This window comes from Melanotaenia boesemani, chromosome 21, assembly GCF_017639745.1.
Source record: "Melanotaenia boesemani isolate fMelBoe1 chromosome 21, fMelBoe1.pri, whole genome shotgun sequence".
NCBI classification, from domain to species: Eukaryota; Metazoa; Chordata; class Actinopteri; order Atheriniformes; family Melanotaeniidae; genus Melanotaenia; species Melanotaenia boesemani.
This window is the reverse complement of record NC_055702.1, coordinates 10,855,388-10,868,247: the sequence shown is the minus strand read 5'-3', so window position 1 is coordinate 10,868,247 and position 12,860 is coordinate 10,855,388. Positions and strand designations below refer to the sequence as shown.

General features: G+C 41.5%; 1 protein-coding gene across 3 annotated transcripts in view; it reads right to left on the bottom strand.

The window, feature by feature from the left end:
- Positions 1-1,391: 1,391 nt before the first annotated feature.
- The window catches only part of ctbp2l (C-terminal binding protein 2, like), a 104,121-nt gene continuing 92,652 nt past the window's right edge, over positions 1,392-12,860 (bottom strand). For 2 of the 3 annotated variants that reach the window (XM_041973141.1, XM_041973142.1), the window contains 6 exons: positions 12,314-12,520; positions 9,065-9,279; positions 7,724-7,854; positions 5,600-5,727; positions 5,054-5,171; positions 1,392-3,107 (listed from right to left, as the gene is read on the bottom strand). In XM_041973141.1, coding sequence (XP_041829075.1) covers positions 2,927-3,107; positions 5,054-5,171; positions 5,600-5,727; positions 7,724-7,854; positions 9,065-9,279; positions 12,314-12,520 — 980 coding nt within the window. In that variant the 3' untranslated portion in view covers positions 1,392-2,926. Of the gene's footprint in view, positions 3,108-3,946; positions 4,022-5,053; positions 5,172-5,599; positions 5,728-7,723; positions 7,855-9,064; positions 9,280-12,313; positions 12,521-12,860 lie in introns of all 3 variants that reach the window. The other variant, XM_041973143.1, reaches the window with a different exon arrangement.

The following is a 12,860-nucleotide window of genomic DNA, read 5'->3' as shown; positions in this document are numbered from 1 at the left end:
CTGTTTTGTTTTCTTATTTGCATCTAGATTTGAATGTTGTTTTGCTTGAAGATTAACTAGTTTATGCTTTTGCATTCTGCCACAGCTAATATGACTCCAAACCCCCTGGATGAGTATAAATAGGAATGTTTTTCAAAGTGTGTGTGATAATTAATCATATACATAGACAAACTTATGATAGGGGGCATCGCTTCCCAAAGGAAAGGCGTAATAAAAAGAGCAATACATGGTGTTTTCGGGAGAATTTGGCAAACCAAATACTTAAGAGGAATTTTTGGTCAAAACTTTGTTACTTATGTGCTTTATTAGCTTAAAGATTTGCCATTAACATGAAAATAGTAGGTTGGAGTTTAAAAATGAACATAAGTAGAACAAAATGGAGGCAAAATCCAAATGATTTACAAAAGCAGATCTGTCTTCAGAGATGTCCTGGGAGAAAGGAACTGTTTGTTCTGGTGGAGTAGGACATAAGTGACATGTTGCATTTCATTTTCTATTATCAAGACTTTATGCTTCAGCGCCCCCTGTGACAAAGGATGAAACACATGTTGGGCCCAGAACAGTATTTATGCCCATTTGATACCTAAAAAATTATATTTGACCTACAGTGTGGGTTTTCTTAAGCTGGAAGGGACAAACAAGTGACAAAGTATGGTTTAATTATGGTTAAATATTTGTTTCTTCTCCAATCTCAATGTTTACATGTAATTATTTGCAACATTTGAAATTGCACACATTTCTGCAAGCATCTGTTATATTTCCAGTGGTCCTGATAGTTTTTGCCTTTTTAGGTTTTTATTGCTAGCTACAAAATAGGTGATGCAGTAGTTTTCAATAACTCTTCTATTACATGCCATGGCAAAATAGAAAAACTTAAGGACTTCCAGTTCCACGCTATAAGAAGCGTTAGTTTAGAATAAGGGTATAAATCCAAATCTAATTGCTGGAATGTGGTAGTAAACTAAAAGGGATTTGGACTGGCAGGACAAAGATGATGTGCAGAACCATCAAACACATCCTAGTGTTGGTGTCCTTGCACAGACTGAAAAAGCTCTACTTATTCTATAAAAAGCTCACCTGAACACATCTTCCTGTGGTTGGATGAGGCAGCTGAGAAGGCTTGTTCAAAGGTTGTGCATAATGATAGGGAGTATAAAACTTTACTTTTAAGCAAATATCAGATTACATTACCATCATAATACTAAGATTCTGATTGGTTTGCCTTCAGCAGTGTTGCACTTTCAAAACAGTGATCTGAGACATCAGGATTCTGACACACAATGCCATGCTTTTTCCAAAAACTCTACACATATACTTTTGGGTTTGAATAACAAGGTGTCCACGCATAAAAGGAAAACTTAAACATCAGCAAAGTAGCAGCAGACAACTGGTTCTCAGAATCATCTTTTTATTTGAACTGCACTGAATGCTAAATGTTCACCTTGTACAAGAAACGTATACTCACACTAAAAACAAAAACATACTGCTGGCTGCCTCTTCTGCTATTGTTGGGACACTACGTAGGAGTTTCAGCTATTGCTCTTACAGAGTACAGGATGCCCCCCAAACCTGGCCTTCAATAGAACAAATTATAAAGGAGTGAAGAGAGAGAGGGTGGATCACATAGGACTATGGTTATAGGAACATTTAACTAGGCAATACAAATCTAACAGGACTCCTCAAAACTCTTAACACCAAAAAACGTGGGATGCACCTTTTTATAGAAAAATACCACAATAGAGAGGATGATGGAGAGAAAATATTAGACTAACCAGATCAGTCTTCATTTTTTTTCTTTCTCAGACAAAATTCATGGGAAAAACAATATTTGCAAAAGTGTTTTCCTGAGTCATTAAGAACTGAAGTTTGTTTTAACCCTTTCCTGCCTTCATTGTGAAATGTGCTCATAGATGGGAGGAAATTTCAGTCTCTGCGCCGCTGTTTGGACGTGGCCTCATATTTCTCTCCTTTGTATTTCGCCGTCATGACTCTCGATCAAAAAGGGATCTAACAGTAAACTGGCAGCACCCTCTAATTTCACATCGCCTAAAACTTCAGCTAGAGTCAAATGTACAAAGTGAAAGTTTAGTGTAAACCAGTGACGGCTTCAAAAACTGGTCACAGTTGCAGAAAAAATTCCTCATTGTGTAGCAGTGACCTCTAGTGGTAAAGACATGCTACTGCAGCTGTAATGGCTGTCGATACATCGCTGCCAGGAAAGGGTTAAAACCCACTCTAGATTACTATAACAGATGAGCTTTTCTTTTTATTCAACAAATGATAAATATATATAAGTTGATAATCCATTTTAATCATTCACACTAATGATGGAAAGAAAAAAATAATTCTCTTCTGAAGCAATAAGGGGCAGTGCCTAAACAACACACACTTGTTACATAAGGAGGGTTTGAGAAGTGGAGAAGATCAGGAGGGGATGGGAGGGGTAATAAGGTCCAGTAGCACATGATGCCTTAGGTTTTTTTTTATTTTATTTTTTTCTTGTTCTTCCCTTGCTGTGTTGAGAAGTGGGCCTACATCTCCAATGAGCTCTGATGTGTACAAGGTGGGCGGACAGAGTCTCATTGGGTAATCCCGGAGCACTAAAAACACTGGACTCTGTGTCCACAATCATAGGCATGTCCCAAAGAAAAAAAAAAAAAAAAACAAACCAAAAAGGAAAAAAAAAAAAAAAACCATCAAAGAGTAAAGTCGGTACTGAACCCAAAGAGACAGAGTAAAAACAAAAACAATAAAAGTACAAATTTCCTGGAACACTTCTTCTGTTCCTGTTTTGCTGGCTGATTGAACAGGCAGCCGCATTGTGTTGTTTCACTGTCTCTTGGTCCCAGTTGGTCGGTTGCTTTGTGATCAGTTGGTTCTGAGCGTCATCGGGTCGGATGTTTAGCCATTTTTATCCTTTCTGGTGCTATTGCTCAGTAAGGTGCTCTCTGGTCTCGCCGTGTTTGGAGGGCTGGTTGGGTGACGGGGCCTGGGAAGGATGTGTACCAGAGGGCAGGGTGTGGGCAATGGGCACCCCACCAGGCACCATGCCCTCTAACGCCCCCGGGATGCCCCCCGGAGCCACTCCAACCACACCCGGTGGGTATCTAGGGATGGTGAGGGTCAGAGGTTAATATGCATGTAGATAACACACATTCCCATCACCTGAAAGAAGATTCTCTGCACATGTCCAGAGATAATACTGCTTCTTTTCTACCCCAGGAGCTTTGGCAGGAAACTGCTCATGAGTTTTATTTTTATTTTTTTTTGCAGCAATAAGTAATTCTTGTTTTTTTTTTTTTTTTTTTTTATCAATAAAAGACATCTTTTGGTCAGAAAAATAGTTAATTCATAAATATTTAGCTCATTTTTGCATCCATTTCATGTTACTGTCTCATTTGTTGCAAGCTGTTGTCAATGAATGTTAATTTATTAGTCATGCAAACTTTTTCCCCATCAAGTGATTTATTAAGCATAAAAATGTTGGAATAATTTGATTATGGTTCTTGAAACACGAATGAAGGAAACACAAATGAAGGCAAAAGATTATCAGTTCCTGATTTAGCTCCTGAAAGTAATTAAGAGGAAAAAAGCAACAACATTTCAGCAGTGTGGCAGGAAAAACTGGGTAGCAAAATCACCATAAAACCCATCAACCAGAGAGGAGGGAGGAGGGGAGGAAAATGCAGTTTGGAGACATTCAGTCCGAAAAAAGATGCCCAAACAAAGCCATGAGAAGGAAACCATGAAGCATGACGCCATCCGAGAAACTGTGTCCAAATGGCTTTAACGTCATGCTTACTGGGACACTCGAAACCACATTCACTGCCATCCAGCTCTACTCTGAGTTCAGTCAAACAGGTGGGGGAGGGGGGACTATAGAGGAGGGGACACACACATCAGGTGAGCTCAGGTGAGAGGGTCTGATCCAGGCTGTCGTATTTACCTGCTCCTGAGCTAGGCATTAATTTTGTCTTGGGGGATGCCGGTTGTTACGGCCGGGAGAGTTTGGTTCACTTGGCTGTGTGAAAGAAGCACATGGAGGTGGACATGCTGAGAATAAGACGGCCCCATTGGTCAGCGGACAGTTTTTTTTTTTTTTTCTACTGCTACAGTATACAGCAAATGACAGGATGGGCACTATGTTCTACAGTCAAGTTCATTTAATAATTGCTGTATTTGAATAATATTTTTAAACTATAAAGTAGAGCTGCAGAATATATTAAAAAATGTATCACGATATGTACAATGTTGATGTTGCAAAGACAGCATCACAGTGACAGTTTGGTATGAAATTGGTCAAGCACAGGCTAATAAATGAGGGCTGCAGGATGCACATCGCACCTAAAATTCCATATATCCATATATTTAAACATTTGTTTATAAAATCAGAAGTAGGGATGCTTTGATTCCACATTACTTACAATAGAGTACTTGCAGACACAGAGTACCAATGTGCGTTCTAATAAATCCCATTACAGTTCACTGGTAAGGAGTGTGGACCAGAATGTCAGATGTGACTGAGCGGTTAATTATGTGGCGATGCAAACGGGTCATCCTGTGGCTATCCTTTAAATATAAGGCTAGAAAACTGTCAGAATCTTCATCATTAAGGAGTTTTTGGTGGATTCAGTTCACCGCTGTGACAAGGCAGCTATATGCCCTAAATCGGCTTCTCTCATTGAGATGATGCCAAATTCAGATTTTTAATATGACAATAACTTTCTTGTTTATGCATTAATCACTTTGAGGGCCCCATGTTTTTCATATTGGCATCAGGTTCTGTTGTATCGGAACACTTATGAATACCAAGAGTACATGAATATAGTGTAGGGCCGATACCCAATACAGGTATTGGTACATTCCTAATTACAAGTTATGTCATTATCACAGTATGCAATTATAGTACATTTCACATTCTTCCTAATATTGTGCAATCTTACTATAAAGTGGAGAAATTCAAGGGAAACAGCATATTCATTGTTAATCTGATATATGAATATTTTTTACAACATGAAGACATTTGCAGCCTGCCTGCATTTTCAGCCCTCACCTATAAGCAGCGCCATTGAGCTCAGGGTGAACGCCTGGTTGATCCATAACCGCCCATGGTGCCGTGGTGACAAAGAACTCCTTGTTGACGCAGTTCCGTAGGCTGTCGGGAATGCGACCTAGCGTAGAAGACAAACACTTCAGAATTAAAAACAATGAAGCACACACACATAAATCACACACACTACGGTCACAACTTGTTACAGGGGATAAGAGACCAGATAGTGCCAAAGTATTAATGAGTTCAAACCGACAAACGTATCAGGCTTGGATACACAAATGCAAATTGAGATCATTTAATAGTCTGGATGTTTTGTGAGAGGGCGGCCCCCGGGAAGCGCTCTGTTCTGTGCTGCGCTGCGCTGAGGAGCTAATGATGACATCTATTAAGAGGTCCAGATTTAATAAAGGCTGCTGAGGGCCCATTCAAGTGGAAATGTGACATCTGGGAGAGAAAGCCGTGGAACAGGTCACAGTGGACGGTAGGAGAGGGAGGATTTATGATGTTGGATGACAAAATTTAAATGTGTCAAGGCGACTGAAGTACCAGTGATGGCTCTTCGGATCTCTGTGGCGGCCGCCTCCCTCATCTCAAGAGAAGCCTGCTCGCTGTACCAGGCTGTGTGTGGCGTGCAGATCAGGTTGGGTGCATCTTTCAGTGGACCCTGAGCAAAACTGCAACACACAAGCAGAGATAATAACATTATATAAAGAAAAAATTAATACAGAGCGGGAATATGTTGTCAAAGATTTTGCACGGCAAAAACCTGGTGCAATAAAATACTGTGGGCTTTGTTATTTCTCTCACCTTGTGATTGTAAAGCAGAAAACCTGTGCATCAACCTATTTCACAGTGCAACTAATTCCCTAGATTTTATATGTAGACTTCAAGTTTGTGTAGAATTTGCATGACAGTCGTCTGGAAATATGTCCAGAGGGATGAAAAGTTACATTGTGCACTTCACAAACACCATCTTCTTCCTGCTGCTTCCTTTCTCTCACCTTCCTTCCTCTAATGTGGCTCCACAAAAGCTCCTTCTCTATTCTTGTAAGACCTCTCCTGGCTCTGCAAGTGCAAAGCCTCAGCAGCGCAACAAATCCGGGCCGTGTCTTGTGGGATGGGAGGGTAAAAGTTATAAAACACTCCCCTGTTGGCATGCTGGGCTAGCGGAGGATGAGCAGATCCAGATTCATCGGGTTCAGTTTCAGTCTTCAGCAGCAGCCAGTCAGCTGAGCAGCCAGCCAGAAATAAGCAGCCTCCAAAGCACCTTGCTGCCCTTGATGCATGAACGACACATCAGCACCAGTTATCCTCTGAGATTGGAAACACGTTTTTTTTTTTTTTGTTAAGGTGGAAAAGTGGGAGGTGTAGCAAGATGTTTTCCCTCCGGTGCGAACAGAAGGGTAGACAGAAACTGACATCATGAGTCAAAGCTGGGAAGGAAGAAGGCTAAATCTTAAATTGCCTCGAATTCAGGACTAAAACACCAAAGCTGCTGTTTTAAAGTTCACAGTGTCAACAGGAACTGATTCATGGTGTAGTGCTCATCATCCCTCCACCAACAGGACACAAGGTCAGTGCTGTTTGTCTGCTGAATTTCATTCACGCTCGAATGGCCAAGGTGGTCATGAAATCTGCATATTCAATAGCTTTGTCAAATAAGATCATAAAGCCCTGCCCTGACTTTTCCTAAAACTGTGAATTTTCATCATGATTTTGGTCTATGATTTTCCAAAGATCAGCTTTTGGTTTCCTGATGTTCTGGATCAGATGACACGGAGGTATTCTGTAAAGGGCGGTATGCAGAAATGGTCTTTTGCTGTATTTTAAAACATACTGAACCTTGAAGGGGAAAAACATACCCACATCATCTTCAAGAATTGCACTGGCATCCAAAATAGCCTGTTGGAATTTTATGCAGCAGCTGGCAGAGGAACTTCATCATCATCATCATCATCAATGCATTTATTTATAAAGTGCTTTAACACCATCCACGGTTGAAACTAAGTGCTGTACATCTGTCTCTTGTTACCTACTTTTATCATGTTTTGTGTGCTCTCCATCACTTTAGGCTGTTCTAGTGTTAAACTTGCTGGACAGGTGGAACATAAGCAAAGGAAGAAGCCATTCAATTTTAGTTTGGATCTGTATCACTTTCTGTAAAACTGACAGATATGGCCATGACCTTGGTGGAAGATGTACTTTTAGAGAGTCCGACTAATTTTAGATTCAAAGTTCAAAGTGTTTTCATTTGATGTGAAGCTGTGAATCTTTCATGCCATTACTAAAAGAAAAGTAAGCAATAATTTCTTTCTCAAGGGTTGGAACGTCATTTCCTGTTCCTTTTTGTTTTCTGATGTCGCTCAGTATTTTTGCTTGGATGCTGCAAGAATGAGATGGCACTCTGTTGCTTGTCTTTCTAAACTTAACCACCCACCCACATCATTATCTAATTTCCTGTAAAGCCAGTTCTCCGTCTCCTCAACTTCCATTACCTGCACAATCCTAATGGAGCCTTTAACTCATCTGCCGTTCACTGCATCCTCCTCCACTGGTTCAAGCTCTCTTTTTATAATTTATCACCCTCCACACACATCTTTCTCCTCATCGTTATTAGTTTCTAATTCCTTTTCCCATGCAGCTTTAAGAGCGACAACCTTCTGCACGTACGTGAAGGGCTCAGTTTCGTGGACGTCCAAGGCAGCTCCACGTATCCTACCCTCCTTCAGTGCCTGGGCCAGAGCTTTCTCATCCACCAGACCTCCCCGTGCGGTATTGACCAGGAATGCACCCTGACGCATCTGCAAAACACATAAACAAGTCACACAGATGAACAGAGGTATATCCTGCCACAGCCTGACTGCCAGATGAACCGTTTGATCCAAAGCTGAAGGATCAATCTGGATTGGATGTTTACATTTGAGGGTCTTAAACACATTACATGAGAGAAAAATAATTCGTGTCACTTCTGACACCTTAAAGATCTGGGTGGAAAATATCATATGTGGGATTGAGACTCTTATAACCAAAACGAAGAGATGAAATGATGGGTGAGCTGAAAGATGAGGCTGCATAACCACCATTTTCTGCAAAAAAAAAAAAAAAAAAAACATAACAAAAATGTGTATGAGGGAGGAAAGGGGAAAAAACAGAATCAAATGAAAATAATCCCTTAATCTTGACAAAAGCTCAAATCCAAGGGCATGAAAAGCCTTTATGCTGGCAGGGAGCCTTTTATTAGGCACTGGTGGTTTTAACACACGCATAAAAAAAAAAAAAAAAGCATGCATACACACATATCCACTTTGTGAAGAACCACTGCCAAAATTGTGAAGGGGTAAAGAAAGAGAGCGTTCCTTTCATTGCACACTTAAGCTTTGGAGAAGACACGGTTAACTAGGTTAACTAGGTTACGCTGTTGCCCGACACCCACTCGTTTTGATCTCCTCATGCGGTATCTGAAGGAGAAAAGCGAACGAGGGGCGAGAAAAACAAGGAAAACAACACGGCAGGTGACGGCGGGTGATGGTGAAGGAAGGGAGTGACCCTTCTTCAGCCTGTGCAGTTCCTCAGCTGCTCTGCAGGTGTCACCCCAGGCAGTGGTTATTGACTGAGAGAGCAGCACTTTCCCCTCATAGCCCCCCCCCCACCCCCAGTCGATATATTTGGTGTAGCCGTGGGCTGGTGCTAATTGCATTTGACAGAGCAAAGGAATGAATTTGTGTCCAGCTTTGGTGGAGCTTAAGATAAAAAGCTGGGAATGTGCAGGCAGGAATGCTGCTGTTTCTTTGTGTGTGTGTGTGTGTGTGTGTGTGTGTGTCTTGTTCTTGCTTTCTGCTGCTTTCTAATGCACTTTATGCCACTCTTCAGGCTGACACAGTAATAATACAGCAGCAGCTGTCCTCATCTATCTACTACACACAGCAGACGCTAAGCTCAGGTAACAGCTGTGCGACAGGATGCTCAGCTCTGTCTGGATGAACCCTTTAAAAAAGAAAAAAAAAAACTCACCTGTTTGATGGTGAAGTCGTTGATGAGGTGGTGGTTGTGTTCGTTCAGGTTGCAGTGCAGGGAGACGCAGTCGCTCTGGTAGAGCAGGTCCTGCAGGGTGTAGACGCGCTGGACGCCCAGCGAGCGCTCCAGGCCGTCCTGTAGGTAGGGGTCGTAGAAGATGACGTTGAAGCCGAAAACCTTGGCGCGCACCGCGACCGCCTGGCCCGAACGACCTGAGGACACACAGTGGTAGATGATGCTTGTTTACATAAACAGTCTGACAGAGGATTCTGGAGTCTACATTTATAGTTAATGAAGCCAAGTTATCGCTGATGAACCGCATGACAACAAAACAATGAATTTGAGTTAAATAAAAATAAATATTGATGCATATTTCTGTCATCTATTTTAAATTGAGGAGGAAGAGGATGCATTGAGAAATGTGTAAAAAAAAAAGCTAAATGAATATACAGTATGATAAAGAGTCAAGTGACAGGAAACAGACTTTTAGGGAACAAATATTCAAAGAAGAGCTCTTATCTTCATCATTTAATCACTGAATTATTTGCCATTGCACTCGGCTGATCTATCAAGTTTTCCACTTCATACAAGCAAAACTGATTTTTACAATATCTTAAATCTTTTTTTTTGGGGGGGGGGTTTTATGTACTAATTGTTCAACATCCAAAACACACAAAAAAAACTCATCTACTAGAAAAGTGCATTTATAAACTCAACCATAAAAAAAACATCTAATGATAAATTGTGGATGATTGATCTGCTCCAGTTTTAGGTTTTAACATGAATTACAGGATATTAAACATGTAAAGTTTTAGAAAACCATGTGAAGGATGAATGAAAGTAATAATCTCAGAGGAGAAGCGTGATGTGAGGTAACAGACAGTGAATCACAAACTGAGTCTGTAGCACATAATAAGCCTCTCCCTCTGTCTCTCGCTGCCATTTGTTGAGTAGGATGCAAGTCTCCTCTCTGGATGTCTGGAGGAAGCGTTCCTGCTTTGCAGCTGATACTGAGAGAGAGAGAGTGATGGAGACTTGGATATTGTTGTTTGTGTAAAGGATCGATAAGGTCCTTTACAATCTCAAGGTCCTGTCTTTGTGATGGAGTTTTATGTCCACTGCTTCGGCTCCACAGCCCAGAGCGCTCCCTCTTTCTCTTCCTGGTTTTGCAAGTGTCAGCCTCTAAGATAAAGACTGAGGCCTGACAGGACCAGTTTATTATTCTGATGAAGGATTACATTTGCAGTTAAACAATAATTTAATAATCTTTCCTTTAATGTTCAGTTACAGTAAATAAAGAACTTTTCTAAAGTGCATTTTTCTTTATTTACTGTAGCTTGTTACTCTATTCTCTATTATCCCCGGATGCCACGCAGAGAACAGGAATGAACTTGTTGCCTGACACAGGGATACCCGCAGCAGGGGAATGAGTTTTTCCAGTCAGTTTAAAACAAATCAGGTCGCTATGCAGCTGCAGTGCAATCTTATTTACAGAGGTTTCAGGGGGATGATGTTGAAAATGAGATCAACGCTCTTCTACAATGATCTTCTGCCTACGTGATTGTTGGTAAATTAGTGCAGAGCGACTTTGGAGAAACACATCATCCCAGTAATCTTAAAGTATTTAGCACATTATGCCCTTTATTATTAGATGATGTTTTGGTAGCTAAAGATAGCTTTAATATTGTGTTTGTACTTAAAATCTCCAGGTGTTTTCTTAGACCTTGTCTTTAATATAAAGATAAATTGCGCCCTCCCCCCCAACCCCCTCACCCACTTCCCACGCTGATCAATGCCACCAACAGAGAAAAACCAGCATGTCTGCCACCCACAGGAACATTTCGATCTGAGGCACATCACTCTTGAATCTCTCTGGCAGGCTTCTGCTTTGCATCACAGAAGAAGAGTGAGGATTACATGCTGCAGTTCAATTCGGAGTTCAAACACAGATTTGTGAACTTAACTCGATGGACATCATTGTGAGACGAAGGGCAGATGTGGAGGTACCAAGGAGGGAAAAGTAAACCACAGGTAGACTTGTTTGTCTGTGTGTTTGCATTTAATATCACAATATTATTCAAGATATTTCCCAGTATTTTTTACACATCACACAAAATAACTGTGTCATTCCTGAGAAATTATTGACTAAAAGTATGCTACACAGAGCTGAAGGTCCTGCTGAGTCTAGGGGGAATTTATCTGTGGATTTGGTTCCCTCTGAATGACTCCTGTCACATATGCAAGTGATCTCTTGTTGATGTAGAAACATTGATTATAGTGGTGTCTTCCTATATGAAGATATTCCCATTATACCAACCCGATCTGAACACATCCAGACAAAAATACTACCACTTGTTCATAGTGTTTTTCCTCCAGACTGTCAGGTTTTCAGCCAGTAAATTTGTGCATCTGTCCTTCAGACAAACACCAGGAGGCCTTTGCGCCCCCCAACCTGCGACTTACAATGGACATTGTTTGGAAACGGCTTCAGCCAGAGGGACCAGAAGAGGCAGCTTGAGGTGGGAGGATTGGTTTATTAAGAAAAAAAGAGAAAAAAAAAATCATAAAAAAAGAGGAGTACAGGAGAGACATTTTCATTGCCAGGACTTGCTGCCCAGGCACAAAAAGTCTAGGCAGCTGTCTGGAGGGAAGGAGGTAGTGTGTATGTGGACACAGATAAGATGGCACTCTGGAAAGGATTGTGAGAGGACTGAGCATGTGTCAGCCCAGCAATGTTGAGACAGGGCAAAATGATGCACAAACACACGCAATCAGCAGCGAAACAGGTGCACGTACAAACAGACGGGCAGGAGACGAGTCCGCTGTGAGGCCTGATTATGGCAGGGCAAGATGTCGGACTCGGGGGAACACAATAAACAGAGACGAAGAGTCGAAAAAAAGAAGAAGAGAGAATAATGGAGATAAAATGATGAGCATTAGAATGGTGGGACGTGAGGATACTGTGGCAGAGAAAGGAAGTCAGCCCAGAGGGGGGCCAAACAGACAACCTTGAGATAATCTGTGGGACGGGCAGAGAGAGAAAAATAACCTTATCAGAGCAGGAAAACAGAAGGCATGCTGAGCGGTGAGAGGATATGAAAACACAGAAGGGAAGACAATGAAAGGGTGTGAATTAGAAGGAAAAAAAAAATACAGTGAAAGTAAAGAAGGAAGGAAAGAAACCCAGTGACACAACACTGAAACAAAAAGCTACAAACAAACAGCTTAATGAATGTTTCTTTTTACCAAAACCGATGAGGCCCAAGGTTTCGCCACGGATGCGGGCGGCACCGGATGCCACCTCACGGATCTGCTCCACGCTCTGGACCCGCGTGCCCTCTCGGAGAGCCTGGTAGAGCCAGGTGTTCCGCCTGTAAAGGTTGAGGATGTGGCAAAGGGTGGAGTCTGCCGTCTCCTCCACAGCTGCAGAGGGAATGTTACACACAGCAATGCCTAAAGGAAGAGCACACAGAGGCCAGAGGAGTTGAAAATGAATCCGGCTAATGGCAAAATCAATACTGTCATTTTTAATATGGTTGTCTTCCACTGTATGCTGGAGTATAGTATAAGAAGTTGCTCAAAGGAATCCATTAAAATAATCTATTTTAAATCATTCAGTGTGCATTGAGATACACTAATACCATGTGCATGTGTGTGTACCCCATGGTAAATTCATTGCATTGCTTGAATCTTCAACCCCAAAGTTTGCACCTTCTTCCTCCACCAACTATCAAAGCAGTGTGTTTACGTGCAAGTTCTTACTTTTGGTCAAAATACTGTCCTGAAGAATGTT